General features: G+C 60.0%; 1 protein-coding gene across 10 annotated transcripts in view; it reads right to left on the bottom strand.

Moving 5' to 3' along the window:
* DAB2IP (DAB2 interacting protein) overlaps positions 1-21,183 on the bottom strand; it is a 184,754-nt gene that overhangs the window by 16,399 nt on the left and 147,172 nt on the right. For 9 of the 10 annotated variants that reach the window (XM_033122302.1, XM_033122300.1, XM_033122305.1 and 6 more), the window contains 7 exons: positions 12,343-12,496; positions 10,622-10,720; positions 9,196-9,750; positions 5,804-5,948; positions 5,573-5,717; positions 2,632-2,868; positions 469-670 (listed from right to left, as the gene is read on the bottom strand). In XM_033122302.1, the coding sequence (XP_032978193.1) occupies positions 469-670; positions 2,632-2,868; positions 5,573-5,717; positions 5,804-5,948; positions 9,196-9,750; positions 10,622-10,720; positions 12,343-12,496 (1,537 nt within the window). Of the gene's footprint in view, positions 1-468; positions 671-2,631; positions 2,869-5,572; positions 5,718-5,803; positions 5,949-9,195; positions 9,751-10,621; positions 10,721-12,342; positions 12,497-15,615; positions 15,896-21,183 lie in introns of those variants that run through there. The other variant, XM_033122307.1, reaches the window with a different exon arrangement.

Here is a 21,183-nt window from a genome sequence, read left to right as displayed (position 1 = left end):
CCCAGGTGACCGCAGCAATGCCAGAGGGGTGTGGGACATACCCACCTCAATTGATGGTCAAGGACAATTTCTGCCAAGGTTTGTAACTTCCTGCCTGCCACGTGGAGGTACAGCCGTCTCAATCTATCTTTTTCTTATCAGGGGCCTTGAAACCCAGTCAAGGCCATTTTTGGAGAAACAGCTAAATCTGGTCACAGTTCCCACAGGAAGGGAACACAGCTTCCTATGTGGAATCCACCCACTCAACACCGAGCGCACAGAGGCAGAGCCGAAACCCCAGTATGCAGAGTGGGCTCCCCCGGCAGGTACTGGAGAGTGAATGTGGCCACCAGGAAACAGGGCCGAGGTCCCACTGTGTGCTGACGGGGCGTGGGTTGGAACCCTGGGCTCCGGCACTGAGGCAGGGCTGCTGATCTGCCCCACTCGGGAGAACCTTTGCCCGCCCTCTGCCCCAGGGGGGACAAGTACCTGTTCGAGCTGGCTGACAGCCTCCCAGAGCAGCGAGTGCAGGCTGGAGAGCTCACGGCCCAGGTCGATGTAGCCCTCGAAGCCGGCTGTGTTGGAGATGGTCTCGGGGTTGGAAATCTCCAGGAGGAAGCGTTGCATGTTGGTCCACTCGTGCTCCAGGAACTGGTTCATGAAAGACATGTACTCTTCCTTGCTGCCAAACCTGGAAAGAGCAGACAATTGTCCTGGGTTCGAGGTAGGTCCCGGAAAGCCAGGCCCCACCCGGGAGGCCCCCTTCTCTGAGACACCCCCACCTCCTCAGCTCCCATCCACCTCGGCCCACTGTGGCCAAGTCTGACGTCATCATCAGCACGACAAACCCATGCCGTCCTCTGGGCTCCCTCTCTGAAGGGGAGACTCCACCGTCCACCAGAGCCAGAAGCCTGGCGCATCATCTCGCCCTCCCTCCCCACAACCGACAAGGCCTGCGGACCTTAGCTTTTCATCACCCTTCAGCTTGCAGCCACTGCCTCCTGCATTGTCAACCCCCGTCACTTCTACCACTTTTCTTGTAGCCGAAACCACAGCTGTGCTTCCCTCCAGTCTCTCAGCAGCCAGTCCCCCCCCTTCAAGCCCTCACCCCACTGCCGTCAGGCTGAGCTCTTCAGGACCCAGCACAGATGAGGACCACGCTGTCCCTTGCTTACAGCCCGCCCGTGGCCCCCACTGCCCTGCCTAACCTTGAAGTCCCTGCTGTCTTGTCTCCCACTTCTCCCGGCCTGGTGCTTGACGATTCGAGAATGCCATGGCTCCTTGTCCCTCTAGCACCTGGCCCTCCCCAGGCTGCCCCCCACCTCTGCTCCTGCTGCCCTTCCATGAGCGGGTGAACGCCTTGCCTTGACACGCAGCTGGGAGCATGTGTTCTGGGAAGCCTCCCTGTCTCCTCTCCCAAGCGGAGGGCACCCCTGAGACCGTGCACACCTCTAGCATCGCCCTGCTGCTTACTCTGCATCACCCCACCTTCCCCTGCCGCAGTGCCGGCTCCTGAGGGCTGGACCAGGTGTGATTCAGGGCCCTACAGAGGTGGCGTGGAACTGGGCTCCGCCTATACTTTGTGAATGAGCGACTAGATGACCTAGCCCTTCCGTTTCCACCCCCTCACTCTAAGGTACAGTCAAAAACACCAAAGTGCTTGACAAGCGAGGACATCCTCGAGAGCATGAAGCAAGGATAGTCTGAATCAGCTCAAATGCCCAACCACAGGGGACTGACTAAGGAAACGGGCCCTTTTCCTTTGAAGGCATATTAGTCATTCATTTCAAAACGAGGCTCGTGAATGTTAAGTACATGGGAGAATCCTGATGACAAAATGTTAATTCAAAAAAGCAGAAGAAAAAATATCTTGTTTTCTCACCTTTGAAAATTAAGGAAACACACCAAAATGGCATGTACTTTCAGTAGGGGGAAGATGGGGTGGGGAAGAGATTTTATTTTGAAAAAGGGGGAGAGGGAGGACTGAGGATGACAGGCACTCAAGCAGAGCCCCCTGCCCCCCAGCTCTGGGGCAGAAACACCCACGGCCTGTCCCCTGCCCCTGGGGGTCCAGCTCTGGGGCAGAAACACCCACGGCCTGTCCCCTGCCCCTAGGGGTCCAGCTCTGGGGCAGAAACACCCACGGCCTGTCCCCTGCCCCTGGGGGTCCAGCTCTGGGGCAGAAACACCCACGGCCTGTCCCCTGCCCCTAGGGGTCCAGCTCTGGGGCAGAAACACCCACGGCCTGTCCCCTGCCCCTGGGGGTCCTGCTCTGGGGCAGTAACACCCACGGCCTGTCCCCTGCCCCTGGGGGTCCAGCTCTGGGGCAGAAACACCCACGGCCTGTACCCTGCCCCTGGGGGTCCAGCTCTGGGGCAGAAACACCCACGGCCTCTCCCCTGCCCCTGGGGGTCCAGCTCTGGGGCAGAAACACCCACGGCCTGTCCCCTGCCCCTGGGGGTCCAGCTCTGGGGCAGTAACACCCACGGCCTGTCCCCTGCCCCTGGGGGTCCAGCTCTGGGGCAGAAACACCCACGGCCTGCCCTCTGCCCCCATGGGCTCCAGCTCTGGGACTAACACCCATGGCCTGCCCCCTGCCCCCATGGGCTCCAGCCCCGCCCCCACTCTGCTCCCGGGGGACGCGGCACTCACTTGGCGAAGTTGGCCAGGTTCTGGGTAACCTTGGCGATGAGGGTGAGGGTGCGGGCTGTGCGGTCATCGGGGTACTCCTGCAGCAGGTGGAAGAGTGAGGGCGACATGATGGCTGGGCACAGGAAGCGCAGAAACAGGGAGGCACTGATGAGCCGCTCGCTGATGTCCGGCCGGCCGCGGCTGCTGCACTCCTGGCGCCATGAGGCAAACACTTCCTTCAGCTCCCGCGGGAAGACGCTGTATAGGGACAGACAAGCATGGACCCAGTGGTCAGGCAGTGGCCCAGGACAGGATGGCACTGAGCAGGAACCTGGTTCTGGGTCTGAGTTCCAACCCCGACGGCTGTGTGAGCTCAGCCCGCTGCCTGAGCTCTCTGAGCCCATTACCCTGCCATGCATCATGCATCACCCAGGGCAGGGCTGCTGGGGGAGCCGAGAGGGCACAGTGAGTGCTCAGCAAGCTGACGGAGCACACAGCCCAAGCTCCAGTCCGGGCAGCGGGCTCCCCACAAGGCGGCCCAGTGGGACAGAACACAAGCATGGAGGAGCCAGGTCTCTGTCCTAACCGGAACCAACGGCAAGGGCCAGCTCATGGTCCGGGCCCTTCCCAGCTCCCCCAGGGCTCAGCCTTTCTCCCCAAACAGCAGGCATCTGGGTCTAGGTGAGGAAAACACAACCCAACAGACCACTGCTCCTTGGTTCCCATCACTGGCTTTTGAGACTTACTCCCTTCACTCGAGTAACATTATAGGAAGTAGAGGTTTTCAGCAGAGCTCAGAGTGATCAAGAAGTGGGAAAATCTAACCACAGGGTGAAGACACAGCTCTCTACTTTCCAGACAGGGAGGGAAATGGAGAGAGGGACTTCCCTGGTTTATGTGGGCAGGGTCCCCAGTCCTCAGCTGGGGGGCTCTCTCCCTGGGCATCCCTAACCTGCCACAATGAGGCCCCACTACGCCAACCTCTAAGTGGCTCTCCTATCTTTCACCCTAAAAGATGTGCCTCTCACACTGGGGGCAGGCCGGGATCCAGTGCTCCCTGAACCCAGTCTATGCCTGGCTCTGGTGCTCTCACCAAGTGCCTGGTCCTCCCTGGCCTTCCGGTTCCTCACCCTTCCTGAGAACAAGGCCTGCCCTGCCCAGCTCACAGGGCCATTTTACGGCTCAGACTCCAAGGCTGTGAGAAGCCTTGGTGAACTTGTGAAGCTTCTGCACAACAAACCCAGCACCCAGCCTAGCAGGCTGTCGGCAGGGAATGTGGGAGCACAAAGGTACGGCTAGAGAGGAAGTGAGGGAAGGCAGCCTTTACCCTGGCCACTGAAGTGCCTGGCACAGGACAGGAGGGGCAGGCACTGAGTGAGGACATCTATTGATGGACTTGTCCAGAACTGAGAGGTGAGTGGTGCCTCTGGGTCTCTGACAAACACCAGAAAGAGGAAATAGAAATTGTCCATAGATATGTTTCCCTGTGTCCCACACCCGGCCCGCCCTGGGAGCAGCAGGGCAGAGTGTGCAAACACAGGCTGGCCGCAGGGTGGAGAGTGTGTTCCCAGAGAGTTCAAGTCCCTCTGGTCACTCCTCCACCCCCGGTGCCAGAGGTCATTTGTGACCCAGCCCGAGGGGCCAAGGGGGTCTCAGGTGAGCACCTTGTGCAGCCCGGGGACAGAGGGACCTGGGCAGTGGGGCACCGAACCCACTGGCTCTAGCTATTCCCTCTGCTCCCTTCCCAAGGCTGTCGCTCACCTAGCAGGCCTGTCGCTGCCTGTCCTTAAGGGGCAGCAAACCATTCCCGGGGCCCTCCTGTTTGCCCAGGCCCTGAGCTGGTGGGTGCTCCCCCATGTGTAGGAAATGGATTCAGACACAGGCACAATCCCACTCCAATGGGATGACAGCTGGACACGGAGCCCAGGAGCGGGGAGCTGACTGCGTCTGGTGACACGAAAGAGGCCACAGACGGGAGCCAGGTGTAAGGCCTTCAAGCAAGGGAAGGCGTGTGATGGAAGAGAGGGGTACAGTGTAGCTGGGGGTAAGGCTGTGGGGTCAGGAGAGGGCTCGATCTAGTGGGGAGTGGGATGCAGGTCCTAAGCTGGAGCAGTGGCCAAGGAGAAACCCTGGGCAGCTCCTCCAGTGCGAAAATCACCCCACTGCTTAGAGCTGGCAGCAAGGTCCCGACCCCGGACAGCCAGGCAGGCCACCCCGTGAGGAGGCTGTACTCTGCACTAGGTCAAATGGCCACCAGACACACGAACCCCAAAACAGGCAGGCGCCTGGGACGTTAGCCTTGCAGGAAGTGGCCCAGGGACTGACTCTGGCCCTGACTGCGGCCCTGTCCAAGCAGGCTGCGCCGCACTCCCTGCTCCTCTGGGCCTGGCCTCAGCCTGCAGAGCTCGCTTCTACTAGAAGCCCAGTCCTTTCTTCTCTGTCCTCTCCAGTCCAGGCAGGAGGCCTGCCCGCTGTCCAGGCACCACACAAGCCCCCGCTGAGCCCACTCACTAGCCTTTGATGAGAGCATCGAGCTACGGACACACGAGGGCTAAGCCATCCACCCAACCCGGGCAGCTGCCCAGGCAGGGCCTTGTCAGTCTGACGCTCTGTGCAGCGCTGGGCACACAGAGGGCGCTCGCTAATAAACAAGTGCAGTGGACTGCCGTCGTGTCCAAATTCTTCACACTGTACACACTGTGTCCTGCCTATGTTCTGGAACATTCCCTTACATCTGAGAGCTGCAAAAGGACCCGTCTCACAGCCCAGCAAGACTCTGCAGGGTCAGACGTGTCCCTCACCCTCTCATTACTAAGCCCCAGCTCTCGTTGGTAAGTCAGGCACAAGGGAAGAGAGCCCCTCACTAGCGCACATGCCCAGCGCAGCCCCTGGCACTGTGGGCACCCTGGCAGAGAAGGACGGGTCCGCCGCTGGGGTGGGGAGGCCCTGGCGCAGCACTGACCAGTAGGAGTTGATGATCTTGCAGAAGGCCAGCTCGCAGCACATCTTGAGGTTGCTCTGGTGCTCGGGGAGGTCAGCGGCTGAGCACTTGCTTGGGTCCACTTCGCAGTTCTCGTCTGACTCATACAGGGCTTTGATAAACTCGCCTGTGGCCGGGAGGGCAGGGAAGGGGCAGTGAGGACCTGGTGGGCACAGCCCACCCTGCCCACCTGCCAGCCCGCACCCTGCCTACCTAGCGCGTCCTGCAGGTACTTCTGGCCCACCAGCTTGAGGTACTCCTCGATGGCCTTGGTGGCCAGCGTGTTCTCCCGGAAGATGAGGTGCTCGTTCTCCCCACAGCGGTCCACCTCCGACATCATCAGGTCCGTCAGGAAGTCCTGGGGAGGCAGGCAGTGAGGACAGGGGGCCTGAGCAGGCCTGGCAGGTAGGACCCTAGGATTCCAGACCCGCTCCCTGGCCAGAAGCCCCTGCTTCTCACGGCGGCTCAATTGTCAAGCAGCTGGTGCCGACCCCTGGGGACTGCCAGGGAGGGAGGCCAGGGCAACGTGGTGAGGGGAGACGCCTCAGCGCTGGTGACATCGGAGCTGGGTCCAGGGAGTGGGGAGGCAGGCCGGGCAAAAGCGTGCCACAGGGACACAAGCTCCCCACATCCCGGTCGGACCAGCTGGATTCTAATCCCTGCTCAGCCCTGTCCAGGCCTGGCTGGGTGACCAGAGCCGTAGTCCTCCAGCCACCACCATCGATGCCAAAGAGGACAGAGGGGATGCCCTCTGTCCATCGTACAAGCAACTGCCACTATCTCCCCGTTGCTCTGATGGGGTCTCCCACACCAGACAGACTCCTTCTGTGTGGTCCCTCAGAGAAGGACGAGAGAGAGGCAGAGGCTGTCCAGCTGCCCTGGAAGGCAGTGAGCCAGTGCTTAAACGGTGAGAGCAGGGGCCTTGGCTGGGGTGGGAAGGCGCGGGCACCACTGGCCGCCTGGCAAACCCAGGGCAGTAGCTCCTCACTGCTGTGGGCCCCAGACTTCTTTGGAGGGCAGCTGTTAAGTCGATGAGCTCTCAGTCCCATAGGCAGGGTCATGGGAAGACCCCAGGAGGGAGCCTGAGCCCCCACCTTCCTTCCTGGGTGGGAGGCTGTGCACTGAACCTGCTGCACCTGCCCAGGTGGGAACTCCCTCCCTCCAGAGGCGCCATCTCCTCTTACCCACAGTCCACCTTGTGATTTGGGGGAGAGAAAGAGACACGCAGGCAGGCAGAGACCCAGGGGAGGGCAAAGGTCAGGGCAGGGGCCACCCGACAGGGAGGCTGCAAGGTGGCCAGCATGGGCCAGGGTTTCTGCTGTGCACAACTTTGGGTCACTCTGACATCACAAGTATCACAAGTGGCTCTTGAAACACAGAACTGAGCTCTAGGCCCAGGAGACGGCCAAAGGAGGGACACAGGGGCTGAGAAAGCTGCGATGGCCTCTCTGGGGACCAGTCTAAGGAGCCCTTCCTCACCTACAGGTGATGTGTAGGGTCCCTTCACCGAACACACAGAGGCAGAGGCAAGCACTGTGTAGGGCCCTGCTCACACCCACGGCCTTCCTGAAGTGCTGGGGTGGGTGCTGGGCCCAGGCTGGGATGAGGAGCTCTCCTCAGAGCTGGGACCCAACGGGGGAAACAGGCACAGAACAGGAAAGTGACCTGTCCAAGGCCACACAGCTACCTGGGCCAGATTTGGCCCAAGTCTCCAGCTTCCCAGGCCCCATTCCTCCTGGGCTGCACCAAGGAGAGAGGGGGTGGCAGGGAGAACTCCAAGGACAGGACGCTGAAAAGCCACAGCCCAGGAGAGCGGAGCCTGGGCAGGGCAGCATGGCCTTCACCTCTGCACTGCGGGCCTACGTCAGATGCTCTGCCCCTCACCACGAACACCCTATTAGTTCCCAAGTTCTCTGAACAGAGGGGGAGCTCAGACACACGTCACCCCTTCCGCCTATTGCTCCCCCCACCCCACTGAGGGTCGCGGGGGAGTCTGGAGCCTAGCTTCCACCTCCTTCCACAATGAGCACCTCGATTCACCTCATCTCAGCTGGGAGCCCCGAGAGCAAAGGTCACTTCAGATTGGAGCCAAATCCAGGCCAGGCCAACCCTCGGGGGCCAGGTACTAAAAGAACAGATACTGTAGCAGAAAAGGACCCTGCTCGAGCCCCGTGCCTCCCTTGCTCCCTATCTGGGGGCCGGGCCTGCCTCAATTCACTGTTTCCCAGCACCTTTCCCAATGCTGACCGGAAAATTAAGGACAGTACAGCCAGAGGTCCCATTCGCAGCCTGGCCGAGTCAGGACCAAAGGCTGGAGGCGGAGGAAGAAAGTGGTCCGACGATATGGAGGAGACCGAGTGCTCCCCCTACCCCCACGGAGCCACGCTGAGAAAGTTCCTCTCCCTGCTCCCACACTTGCTGCACACCACGAGTCCAAAGGGGCCGTGGGGCTCTGGAGGGCAGAAAGGAGGCCAGGGACTTCCAGCCATGGCTTCCCCTCTCCAGGGCCTCTGGGAACAGGTAAGACGTTAGGGGCACCGATGGAGTCATGCACCCTGGACTCCGCCCCGAGGACCCAAGGCCCAGTGCCCAACCTGTGCCTCCCGATCCCAGGCCGAGGCACCTTGACACAGGGCAGACCTCATCACAGGTCACTCGGCTCTCAACCCACACCATGTCCAGAGGGCAAAGGCTCAACTCCTGAGGCCAGCACACAGGCCTTTGTGCACCACAGATGGATGGAGCCCACATCCAATCCCCCGCTCCACTGTGCCCCCTGCAGGCAGCTACCCCAGCGAAGGAGCAGGGTGATGGGGGGTAGGTCCACCTTTGAGGCCCCCAGAACCATGTTCCACTGTGCTGGGTAGGAAAGTGACGGGGAGCCTTCTGGAAGGAGCCGACTTGTCTAAAACTAGGTGCGTGGGGCACGGCCTGGCAGGGAGGGAAAGGGGAAAGCAGGTGGGGAGGGGAGAGCTGGTCCCCTCCAGCCTCGCAGTAGGTCCTGCCTGGATGGTTTTAAACAAGCCCTGTTTCTGTGGGCTCTGGGCTGGGGACGACTGTAGCCATGGCTGCTGACCGTCGAATGGCCGTAAGAGTGACCGTGTGTGTGAATCTGTGTGTCTGGGTGTGAGATTGAGGGGGGAGGCTGGGGCTGCGACAGTGGCCGTACCCTGGTGGTCACCAGTTGGGGATGTCAACCAAACAACACCTGCTGGACATGTGTGTCTGGGTCCCAGGGACTTCTGTGCTGGGAAAGGCTGGCCTTGTGACCTGCTCCCCTCGAGCCTCAGGGACCAGCCCTCTGGAATAGTGGGGGAGGCCCCTAAAACCCACTTCCTAAGTACAAGCTGCCATCCCATCCATCGGCTCCATACCTGCGCCTCAGCGATCAGCTGAACCACCAGCAGGGGGGCAGGAGCACAAAGACCCCCCCTCTACGATGCAACTCTTGGGTTTAGGGGGCCCACCTGGCCGTGACCAGTGCCCCCGTTAGGGCTGAAATCCACGACGCAGACATGGGGAACAGCAGGCAACCTCCTGCCTCCTCAGGCCTTCGCACAGGGCCACGCGGCGTGGGGGAGCCCTCCCTGGGCCCGCACACGCACCTTCACCTTGCCCGTGCTCTGCAGGATGTGCACCAGGGCCGACGCCATCTCCTCCTTGGTCTTGGCACTGAGGATGGGCTCGAGGGCCGCGCAGAGCCCCAGGTAGTGGTTGGTGATGTGCTCGGCAAACTCCTTGTACATCTCCATGGGCAGGATGGTGATGGTTTGGTAACGCGCCTTGATGCGGATCATGGGCCCGGGGCCCTTGCCGCCCTTGGGGTTGGGCGTCACCACCGGGTACCACTTTTCCACGAACTGCCGCCCGGCCACTGAGGTGGCGGGCAGGCTCACCAGGCCCAGGTAACTGTTGCGCTCCTTCTTCTTCTTCTTGTCGGTCTCCCGGTACAGGTGGACAGTGACGGTGCGCAGGGGCGGCAGGTTGTGGAACTCGAAGTGCTCACCCCAGAAGACGTTGTCCGTCTTGAGCTTGCCCGTGGTGCGGGCGTAGAGCACGTCATCCAGGCACAGCTCGCACAGGTACTTCTTCTTGGCTGGCAGGTCCTTGGCCTCGATCACCCACAGCTTCAGGACGTGCTCCACACGCCGGCTGTTGTCCTGCACATGCCCAAGGGGAACTGGGGTCACTGGGGGGCCAGCTCCCTGCCACCGCCCGGCCCGGAGCTGTGGAGGGGATCCTGGAGGGTGGTGGGGAGGGCCAGGGGCAGCTGTGGAGCCTGACAGTGTGACCCGGGGCTGGACCTCTGCTCTGCCTCGTACTAGCTCACTGATCTTGGGCAAGTGACTGAATCTGAGCCTCAGTTCCCTTTTCTACAGAACAGGAATAACTAGTGTGAGAGGAAGTACGAGGTTCGCACAGTGCTTGGCACAGAGGCGGCCACTGTGCTGTTTATTAGCTCTTCTGTAAAGTCGCCTAAGAGATGACCACTGCTGAGGCACCTTCTGTACTGATGTGACAGTGACCAGCACAGCCCAGGCATCAGGTCAGCCAGGGAGGCAGACACAGAAGTGAGTGACTACAGCTGGGGTCCCATGAAGCCGATGGGAGAGGCCCAGGGACCGTGGAAACAGAGGGCCTGAGCCTGGGCTGGCCATGTTCACTTGAGCACAGGACAGTTGTCTAAGCTGGAGCTGGATGGGTGAGCAGGAACCGGCCCGGGGGAGTGAGGACAAGAGACCCAGGCAGAAGGATGTCAGCACCACCTCCCCACCAGCCTGATACGCGGTTCCCTGGCCAGCCTCCTGTGTGTGGCTTCGAGGCCCAACGCGCCTGATCAGTCTGGCCAACAAACTCGTCTTCCGGGGCCCAACCCTGCTGCCCACCTGGCCCTGTGTCCACGCGGCTGCTCCCACCCCCATCCCAGCCACACCAGAGACCCCCACCTCTCCTCCCTCGTGTCGGAGGCTGTGCTTCTGCTCTGAGTCTAAGCTCAACGCCCCCGGCTTTGGGCAGGGGGCACAGGCCTACCTTGTTGGGGTGTACTGCTCGCCGCAGGTTCTCCATCCACTTATCCCGCTCGGCTGCTGACCGGCAGGAGAAGCACTTGCTTCCTGATGACGTTGTCACCTACGGGGACGGACAGGACAGTGTCACAGGGGAGGGTAACACAGCAAAGCAGGGCATGGCAGAAGGCCTCTGGGGTTCGGGGGGCTTCGGCTGCCAGGTCTGTCGCACGATCTCAGGGAGGAGGCAGAACGAGGCTCAGAATGGCCCCTGTAGGTCACATCTGCTGGCGGCACTGAGGTCACTGTCCCAGAGCAAGTGACACAGTGGCCCAGCCCTGTACCACCTGGTGCTGTCCTGGCTCCCCCGGCCTGCCTCAGCGCCTCTGTCTATAGGACAGTATCTTTCTGACTCCAACCCCTCTCTCCCAACGATGGGAGTGGAGAAGACCCGAGTCTCTTTCCTCAGGGGGACCCACAGGCACAACCATGGGGAGACACAAGGACCACTCAGGCCTTGGCTGACACCTCCTGACAGTTCTCTTTGGCAAGTGACAGTGATGGTCACAGAAACTTAACACTTTGGGGGCCAGACTGGAGAAATGAGAATTGGGCTGTCGGGGTGTGCTGGGCCCTGGGGTCCTCCTGCCGGGAACTCTTACCCTCCCCTCACCGTGGGGCTCTTGCTCATCCTCCAGTTTCCTCCAGGTGATGGCGCCCAGCCCAAACTGCTCCTGCTCTGTTCCCCTGTCCCCAGCACCATGCCAAGAGCTCTGCAGCGGGCAGCCAGACTCCTCCAGCCATTTAAGGGCCTGCACAAGCCAAGCCACAGCACCCCTGCTGTGGACAAGTGCCAGGCACCATCTTCAGCCCGTCCCAGGCAAAGAAGTCAGAGCCCACAAGGAGCCCGGCTGGACCACGCGTCTTGAACCAGAAACAGGCACAGGGCTGGGGCACATTCTACTCTTTCCCTGGGGCTGGGGTGCCAGGAGGTTGCCACATTTGTCCCCGAATGGCTGATTTTCATTACCAGGCTCATTCCTCTATCAGAGAGCTCCCCTAATTATGCAAAATCCTTGTGGGTGGGAGTGGAGGGTGAGATGGGAAGAGAATATGAATAATGAGAGAAGCAGTCAGCAACCCCCAGGAACACCTGCGACATTCATTACCCTGGTCCTGGCTTGGCCTGAGGCTTATTGTGACCTCTGACGTCTTGCCCTCTCTGGGCCTCAGATTCCCCAACTATAGTGAGGGACTGGACAGCAACCCCAGATACAGCCCTGCCAGGTTCGGCTGCTGCCTTCTGCTTGCTCTCAAACCTTGGGTCACAGAAGCTAGAGCAGGAAAGGTTCTGGCTCACTTTATAGGGGTGAGACCGGGCCAGAAAAGGGGCCCTCTCCACTATCCCACAATGAATTTGGGGGCTTTCAAAGGAGGGTGAGCAGGTTCGAGACACGGGCCCTGGGGCTTGAGCAATTCCGCAAGAGCTTTTACCCCCTTTCACCCCCGGGGGCCCTTGCCCTCGCCAGCATGGAGGACAGAGCTGGTCCATCCCCAAGGAGCCCACAGAGAAGGAACGAAGCCTCCGACCTCCCAGCTCCACCTGGTCTCAGGAGCCGAAAGCTGTGAGCAGATTCTAGCCAGTGTCCCAAAGCCGAGGCCACCGAGCACTCCAGGAGGGTGTCTGGAGGACCAACCCTTGGCCAGGAGAGGCTGCTGGCGCCTGCCCGCCCCGACGTGACCCACCTCGAAGCAGTAGTCCTGGCCCAGGAGGCTGCTGTGAACAGGCTTGATGACCACGTCGTCCTCCATGCTGAGGTCCAGCGCGTCCACTGCGTTGCTGGGGCTGAGCAGGGACTCGTGGGAGCGAGACTCTTTCAGCCTCGGCATCAGATGGGACCTGGAGGGGGACAGCAGCTGTGTCAGGCTGGCCCCCACTCCCCTCCCTTGCCCTCTCCTCCAGGAAGTCTGCCCAGACCCCCAGCAGGAGGCAATCACTTCCCTCTCAACTCCCACCACCCTTTTCATCTCAGAGAGACTTGGCGGGGGAGGGGGGCACTGTGGGGGTGGTGTCACAGAGACCCCTTATCAGTCCCTTTGCCCACTGCAGGACTCTGGGTAAGTGGTTCAGCCTCTAAGGGAGCAAGCGGCTGAGGACGACGCCACCAATTCAGGAGTTGAAAGTCAGCATTGAGTACGGGGTAGGGTCTGGCTTGGCTTCTAAGGGGACTCAGAGACCCACGGGAAAGAGCTGACCCCACCCAGGCAGCCTTCCCCACCCCCCTTCCCCTCAGCCCTGGTCCCCATCCAAGACCAGAGCAGCCACCCATTCGTCCAGAATGTCACTGCCAACAAAGCCCTTTCTCATATACCATCCCACTCCACCCCCAGCCCCACTTGAGGCAAGCAAGCCAAACGGACCCCTGGTGCACCCATTTTACAGATGAGGACAGTGCGGCTCAAAATGGAAGGGATGCAGCCATCTGCACAGTACCCAAGATGCCGAGACTCAAGCCAGGCCGGATCTACATACTAGGGATTCGGGCCCCAGGCCAGGGTCAGTGGGCCCAACACAGGCACAAAGAGCAGAGGTGCCCAAGAGGAGCCCAAACCTGGACTGGCTGGCAGACTTGGCTTCACTGGTCACCGGCTTTGTGGCTCTAGGCAAATGACTCTCTCTCTCTGAGCCTCGGTTTCCTCAGCACATCACACACCTCACATAGCACCTGCAGCGGTGCTCGGTAGGGTCTACCTGAGAGAGGTGAATGTCCCTTTCTAGAACCACCAGCGCACAGCAGTATGCACTAGAGCCCCCGGGAGCTGGCATGGAACCCGCCCTGGGCTTAACTCACCCAGTCCTTCTTTCCCCAGTCCCTCTGCCGTTCAGCTCCTGGCCTCCAATGACCCAGGGCTCAGTCCATCAGTCTCTCCCTGCCTCACCGAGCAAAGTCCCTATCTCAGGCCCATGAGGTCTGGCAGCATCACCACACACTTCCCCGCAGGGCACACATCCTGTAACCTCCTTCCACGACCAGGTGGGGTAAAGAGGGCTAAAACCACTATGTGTGGGCTCAAGAATCCAGAGACAAGCGGACGGGCTCTGCCCAGAGGGCCTCATAGGCTGACGGACGCCACCTCCCACCCCCAAACTCCAAATCTCCATGGCAACAGGCATCATGGAGTCCTGTGCTAGGCGCTGCCTGGGAGTCAGAGCTGGAACTGGGACCCCAGCCCTTGGGGACCCCACAGCCCAACCCAAGAGACCCAGTCAGTCTTCCCCCTACCGCTCCCCCATGCCTAGCACAAAGCTGGCACACGGTAGGGCTCAGATAACTTGAGCTGTATCGATGCCCTCAGGCGGAACTTCTGAAAGCTCTAGAGGAATGGACAGACCAGAGGGAGCCTGTGAGACAGGCTGAAATCAGGTTAGAACCAACCCAGACCTCCGCAGGGCCCGTGCATGGTACTTCTCAGTGAGGCCCAAGCCCACTGCGTCGCAGCCGGGGTGCCTCTGCTCTGCCAGCACCCTCTCTCTGGGAGGCAACGTTTCACACACATGCACTGTGGTCTGCCACGTCACCCCATGCTGGGTGCTGATCGGCTCTCCCCTTGGTGAGCCCTCCAGGCCCTGCTCGAATGGCCCAGTCTCCTCCCCCATCATAGTACTGACCACTGCCATGGGTGGGTCTGCCGTCCCCTTCGATGAGATTCCACCACCCTGGGCTGCCCACCTCAGGGGGCAGACTCCATGCCTCCCTCTTGAATGGGGCTTCGTACCTCAGTGCACGAGAAGCCCTGCCTCGGATGCCGGGAAGTCACTTGACCTAGGAATGGCTGGGACCCACAGCCTCCTAGGCCTGCATCCAGGGCTGAAAACCCAGCCTGCAGGTAGGGATCAGGCTGCTTTCTGGCCCCGCCTGGAAACCCCTGCCAGGTAAGGATGCTGGGAGTCAGGGCGGGTGGAGTAGGGACCCAGGAAGTGCAAAGGGAGGAGCTGGTACATGCGGGCTGCCTCCTGCCCAGGGAGACCCACGGGGCCCTGGTTCTCTAGCCAGGAGCCCAACAGGTCCAGGCCAGACTCCAAAGCAGCCAGAGCCTGGAACCTGTGGCTGCAGAATCCTCCCCTTCCTCCCCACCATTCTGCCCCACAGACATGCCCCAGCTGGCCCAGGCCTCATTGGGAAGGTTCCCGGCTCGTAGAGGGCTGTGGGCAAGCTCACAGGAAGGCAAGCTGGCGGCAGCCGGGCAGCCCTGACCCTCCCCATCACCCCAGCGCTTTCCACGTGGGCGGACGTGCAGCAGACCCGACCGAGCTCACTGGAAGGAGGAGGAATGGGGACAAGGCCAGCCCAGAGAGGCCTAGTGGCTCCTCCCGGGGCCAGGCTGCTCCTGCCCAGGGCAGGCCAGGCTCCGACCGCAGCCCTGTGTGGTGGCATGAAATCCTCACACTTCCCAGGAAGAGGTGGTGCCATGATTCCCAGGCCACAGGGTAGTGAGACCTGCCCTGGACCCCTAAGCTACCGAGTTGTCTTGGCCAGGGCGTGTGGCAGCGGGGTAGGGGTGCCCCACTGGCCTTCTCCGTCTAGACCACAGCAGCCCCGGCCCGCCAGACCGGCCCCTCTACCCAGCATGGCTTCACTCCCATCCCTCCGCTCTGCCCTCAAGGTCTGTAGATAAGCCCGATGCTGCCCGGACCTCCCTAGACGGCCCCCTTCTCCACCTCCCCTCCCAGCACACTGACCAGTGACCTAGCTGCTGCTCCTCCTAGCTGGTCCCTGACTGACCATGACCGTCCTTGCCCTCTGGGGGCCTAAGCCCACGCTGTTTCCTGAACCTGTGCCACCTACCCCCTCACCTTCCCTGCCTAACGAAAGAAATCCTTCTTTCTCAGGTTTCAAAGCCCAGGCCAAACGCCACCACCACCACGCTGTCCCTGGTCTCTGCACACAGACAAGAGCTCACACCCAGACGGTGTGGCTGAGCCCCCACTCCACGCCCCTTTCCCAGCTGTCTCCTCACCTCATTCTCATGCCAACCCATCAAGACGGAGGTTGCACACCTTCCACGCCTCAGAAAGGCCGGTGGCTTGCCCAAGATTGCACGGGTGGCAAGACGCCAAGTGGGATTTGAACCCCGTTCAGCAGAGCCCAAGACTCACTCCATCAGCATAAGGCTGGTCCCACGGGCAGGCAAAGACCCACGGCCCGCTGACCTGCTCCCCGGGACCCACTCATGCCAGGTCCAGGAGGAAGAGCTGGGGCTGCTGGCTGGGCTGGGGCAGCCCCTGCCGAGGGCCCAGGAGCCCAGGAAACATGGGCATGGCATGGGCACGGGCAAAGCTGCTGCTGGAGATACAGCCAGGCCCCAACAGCAGCTCATTGTGAGGCCGGGGAGCAGGAACAACGGGACTTTGTCCCAGCTCCTGAGCCACAGCCTTATCTGATAGTTCTCCAGCCAACCCACGAGCTGTTTTCCAACTCCATCCTTTTTTCTCTTAAAAGGTTAGTGACACAGAAGTTTAGCAAATTCCCCATTATTTCAAGGAGGGAGGAGACCCAAAACCAAAATGTGCAATAATCCAAAAGCCCTTTCTGACATGGGGAGGATGTTCCCAGCTACGGGCCGGGGGAGTGGACAGTGGGCTTGGATAGCCCGGAAGGTAAGAGGCTCAGAGTCACCCTCCACATCTCAAAGGGGCAGAGTGTGCGGCCCTGCATGCCCAGAGGGCAGGGCCGGAACCAGGGGAGGCCAATTCCAGCTCAGTCACAGCTGTCCCCACATGGGCCTGGCTGGTTTGGTTTAGAGGGAGCAGGTACCCTGTCTCTGGAGGCGTGCAAGCAGGAACTGGGAGACCCTTTTAAACATGCCGCAGACAGGGTGCCGGCACTGCTAGGGGGTTATTGGGGTAACAGGCCAGGCAGGCAGTGGAACGAGGCCCAGGAGTGTACACACACACACACACACACACACACACACACACATACACACACACGCACACGCCCTGCTGCTGGGAACTGGCAGGAGGGCCTAGTGTCAAGGGTGCCTGGCTATAGGAGCAACTCTAGTCTCCATTCCTTATAAAACATGCAACTTGGAGGGAGTACTTTTAAGTCACTCACCGCTCCAGGCCTCGGTTTCCCCATCTATAAGTGGGGAGAATGACTGCCCTTCCTCGAAGGGCTGCTTTAAGGATCAAATGAGCTCATGCAGGTGAGATGCTCGGGAGAGCAGGAGTAAATGCAGTGACTCAGTCAGTCACGCGTGGCAGTCCCTGTACCCTTTATCTGTTCCATTCACTGGCCTCGCTGCCAGACACCACTGTAGGAGAGGGTACAGCTGTGAAGAAGGCTGAGGGAGGATGTGCACGCTGTTATCAAGGCTGGCGTTTCTAGGGTAGGTGACACTCCTGACATTTGGGGTGACAAGACAGGGACTTGCCAGGCCATCCTCTGTCCCTTTCCCCTGATGACTCAAATCCCTTAGCTTCTCCATGCCTCAGTTTTCTCCATCTGCAAAGCAGGACAAACTACTTCTACACAAATGCTGGGATGCCTCAAAAAAAGGGCTTTAATTTCCTGAAGTGAAAAAAAGGGAGAGAAGTGTACCTGGGGAGTGAGCAGGAGACCCCGCTGAGCGGGCCACTGTAGTCCCTCTGCCTATGACTCTAGAGCAGAGTCCCCCAAACCCACCCTCCCGCTCACAAGCTTGTGCGGTCCCGTGCCACTTCCCATTGTCATAGCCGGGCCTGGGGGGTAGAAATCCCGGGTGAAGTTAGTCTCCACAGAGGAGATGCCCACCCGAGGCCTGGCAGGACCTGTGGACTCTGCAGTCAGATCAGAACGTGCCAACCATGCTTCTGCCTGTCAGAGCCTGGCAGGTCCAGATTGCGGGGCTGGAATCTCTGTCCACGGTAGGATCTGGGTCCTGGCACACAGTCAGAGTGAGGGCGCTGATCTCTGGGGAATCCAGCGGCAGGACACAAACAGCACAATGTCCCACCCGAAACACCCAGCGGACGCATCTCTCTCCAGGCCCAGCCTCGCTTTGCTGGCCTGGGAACGGGCTGTTCAGAAGGCCAGCGCTCACTCCTGCCCCAGCTAGGGTCCCAGGGGAGGGAAGAAGAATGCAGCCGCCTAGCGGCCCCCAAGGGATCTGGAGAGAGAGCCTGTCCTTAAAAGGCAGGGAGGCTGGCCACCCAGCTTGGGAAGGCTTCCTGGGATGCCAGCGCCTTCCCTGGGGGCGCGGTCCCTTTTGGCCCTGGGTTCTCGCAGTCCAAGGCAAGGGGGCAGGTCCTAGCAGTCACTGGAAATGTGACCCTGTCCCCATACCCATCCCGAGCCCTGGGCTGGGAGGGGAGCCTGTTTTTCCCCTTGACACCATAGGGCTGAGCTGGCAAAGGAAGATCCACACCCTGGCAACCAAGATAGGAGGCCTGGGAGGCTTATTCGTGCTGTGGCTCCACATATGCTGACTGAATTGCCAGCACTGTGACAGCCTGGACTTAACAGCCACTTACTAAGTACCTACTAGGTGGTCAGCTGTGCGACAGGTGTTCTTACCAAGATAGGCACATCAATGCCTTCTCTTAACAAGCCTGCACAAAAGGCAGCATCGCCCCAGTGGAAAGGGGGAGCAGGAACGCAAACAGGTCGGATGAGCCCTGGCTGCACACAGACCTTTCCTGCACACACCCCAGTTAATGTAAAGGATTAGATGAAGGAAGCTTCAGGACAGCAGAGGAAGCCGAGGCTTGGAGAGAAGAGTGGTTTAGCCAGGTCACATGGTCCAGAAGTGAAAGCTGGGATCCTAATGGATCACTCACTTTCTGTGGGACGGTCCTGGGACGTACTTCACACTGGGCTAGGCCTGGAGGCCGGCCACCCAATCAGCCCAGGGCTCCAGCCAGCTCCTGTCCTGGACCCTGAATCTCTGCCTGCGACCTGGGGCCCAGCCTGTTTGCCTTGGACCCACAGACTTGCTGCACGGCCCTTCCCTCCTCTCTTTAGGCTGCTGTTTCCTCACCTGCTGAGCTGCTTCAGAAAGTGCCACACACCCCCCACACACATGTCAACTTCTTATAAACATAAGGGACCACATACTAACTACTACAGCTATCGCCTCCGCCATCACCGTCATATCGTCAGAGTGACTGACACCTCATTGCTGCCTGCTGGCGACTTGGGCCACAAGCTCGGGGAGAGACCCGGGATGCAGGGGTGCTGGTTCTGGCCCCCGAACGGGAGAGGCACCCTCAGCATCCTGGCCATACCCCATCCCCACGCTTCCCAGTACAGCCCTACAGCCTAATGGACTTTTCAAAACACATTCGGGAACACATTTACCTCCCTACATCTTATTTCTTTTTTTCGGGGGGTGGGGGCAGGGGTGGGGACAAAGGGCATGCAGAGAGAGAAGAAACAAAAAAACTTTCCATCTAATCCCCTCAAGTCCTCCTGCAACCTGAATAATTTTGGGTTTTTAATCAATAGCTGTCAGACTTGTCAAATTACTTTGGGGACCGCAAAGCAGTTTTTAAACATTCATAAACCTCAGTGGAACAGCAAAGTGCCCTGAATTTTAAAACAAGAGAATGTGAGGAACACTCATTCAACAGGATGAGATTTGGGCAAATCGAAAGTGAGCTGAGGGCCATGTGCCCCTCTTGCTTCTGAGCAGGGACCGCTTTCCACCCCCTCCCTGGTCCCCAGGAGAAAGCACCAAGCCTGGCCCAACTGCTCTGAAAGATCAGGCAGGGTGACATCCCAAACTGTAAGCACCCTTAGTCACCCTGAGTAAAGCGCCACGCCCAGCCCCAGGACTCAAACCCCAGCCTCAGCTGCCACAACCCGACACTGTCAACCCCAGAGTAGCCAGACTGCAGCCCATTGCACACGTGCTGGCCTCTGCCTGACTGCCCGTCCCCAGCTTCTCCCCTTGGGCCGTTCTTGAGAATGGTTCAAAGCCCTGGCCGAGGTGTTTCCTCCCTGCAAGCTCAGTCTTCTCCTCCCTGGGCCCACTGACATGTCCAAGACACCTCTCACTCCGCCCAGCAGGCAGAGCCCTCCCGGCCCTGCTCGCGTGTGGGCTCCCCAAAAGCCTCCTGCCTCCTCCCACTGACCCACGGAACCTCAGCAGCTCCCCCCCCACCTACCAGAGCAGGCGAGAGAGTGCTGCCGTTTTAAGTAGGCACCTCACAGTCCCATTTAAGGAGAGATGGCGGCATCTGGGAACAAGCGCTGGCATCCTAGGCTCCAGCCCCAATGCTCATCTGCTGTCTCTTCAATCCCAGCCACCATTTGGGACAGAGGGGCTTTGTGGCCTCAAGAAGACAAGAGGCAAAGACAGGAAGGGGAAGGGGCTCTCGGCCAAGAAAGCAGACCTCAGGCTGGCCTCTCCTGCACCCCAGCTTTCTCACCTGTCTCCTGCCAGAGCCTGCTGCAAGTTCACTATGCTAACACCTTCCAACTCACGGGCTAGTAAGTCCTGCGCCCCAGTATACAGTTACTGAGCACCTCCACTATGCCACCTCTGTGCCTGGGGCCTTGGGACCCCCACTCCCCCTTCCTCCCAAAGCCTGGTATCTGGGAATCCCAGTGGGGCCTCAGAGCTTTGCTTCTCAGATTGTCACTAGCAGGAAACAGCCAGGAACACTCAACGGCAGCAAAACAGCAGGAGGGGTGGTGCCAGCAACCCACAGGCTCCCAGGCCACCAGCAAAAGGCTGAAACTCAGAGAAATGTCAAAAAAAAATCTGGGGTGTGACTGGTGAGTTCCTCCTGCTCCTAGGGGCCGTGCATCAAAGCCATCTGTGACTCTCCAGCACCTACTCACCCAACACACAGCATTGCTCCAGGCCCGTGGGAAGGGCACGAGGCAGCCACTGGCTCCACATGCAACAAGCCCCACACATCTGAACTTCAGGTAGCCCAGCCGCCCGACTACAGTTATGGAAACTGAGGCTCTGAGATCCTGAGGGCCTTCCAAAAGCTGAGACGGTGTGACAGATACCAAGAACCCGTCCTCTTTTCCTACCCCACACTGGCTGACTCTAGGATGAGCTAGCCCTATCTGTCATTTGCCACCTGGCTGACGGGATTCCAGCTAATAAAACTATACACTTTAAACACAGCTTCCAAGGTGCGTCCCAGCCCATCTCAGCCCCATGGGGCCCCAGTCACCCTGGGCTGCCCACCTCCTCTTAGGCCACGCCCAGCAGCTAAGTCTGACTTGTCTGTCAAGGGCTGGCTCAAAGACCACCACCTGCCCCGCAGAACTCACACCTCCCTCCAGGGTTTGCCCCTACGCACCCACCCCAATGTACACCAGAAAGTGGAGGCTCGAGTGGCGGCTCAGCGAGGCCCAGCAGCTCGCTCAAGGTCAGAGTTCACAGGCACCAGGGCAGGGCTGCAGGCCTGGCATCTGGGCTCCAATTTTCAAACGCTCTGCACTGCCTGTCAACGCCTCAGGCTGTCACAAAACCTACAGAAATCGTGTGATCAACTTTCAAATAACTTCCAGCAACCCTGAGTCACCACAACTACACTGAGCCCTGCCTTTTCTGCTCCTGTATGGCCCTGGGCAAATCATT

Source organism: Rhinolophus ferrumequinum, chromosome 12 (assembly GCF_004115265.2).
Source record: "Rhinolophus ferrumequinum isolate MPI-CBG mRhiFer1 chromosome 12, mRhiFer1_v1.p, whole genome shotgun sequence".
NCBI classification, from domain to species: Eukaryota; Metazoa; Chordata; class Mammalia; order Chiroptera; family Rhinolophidae; genus Rhinolophus; species Rhinolophus ferrumequinum.
The sequence above is the reverse complement of the archived record's forward strand: the minus strand, read 5'-3'. Positions and strand labels throughout refer to the sequence as shown.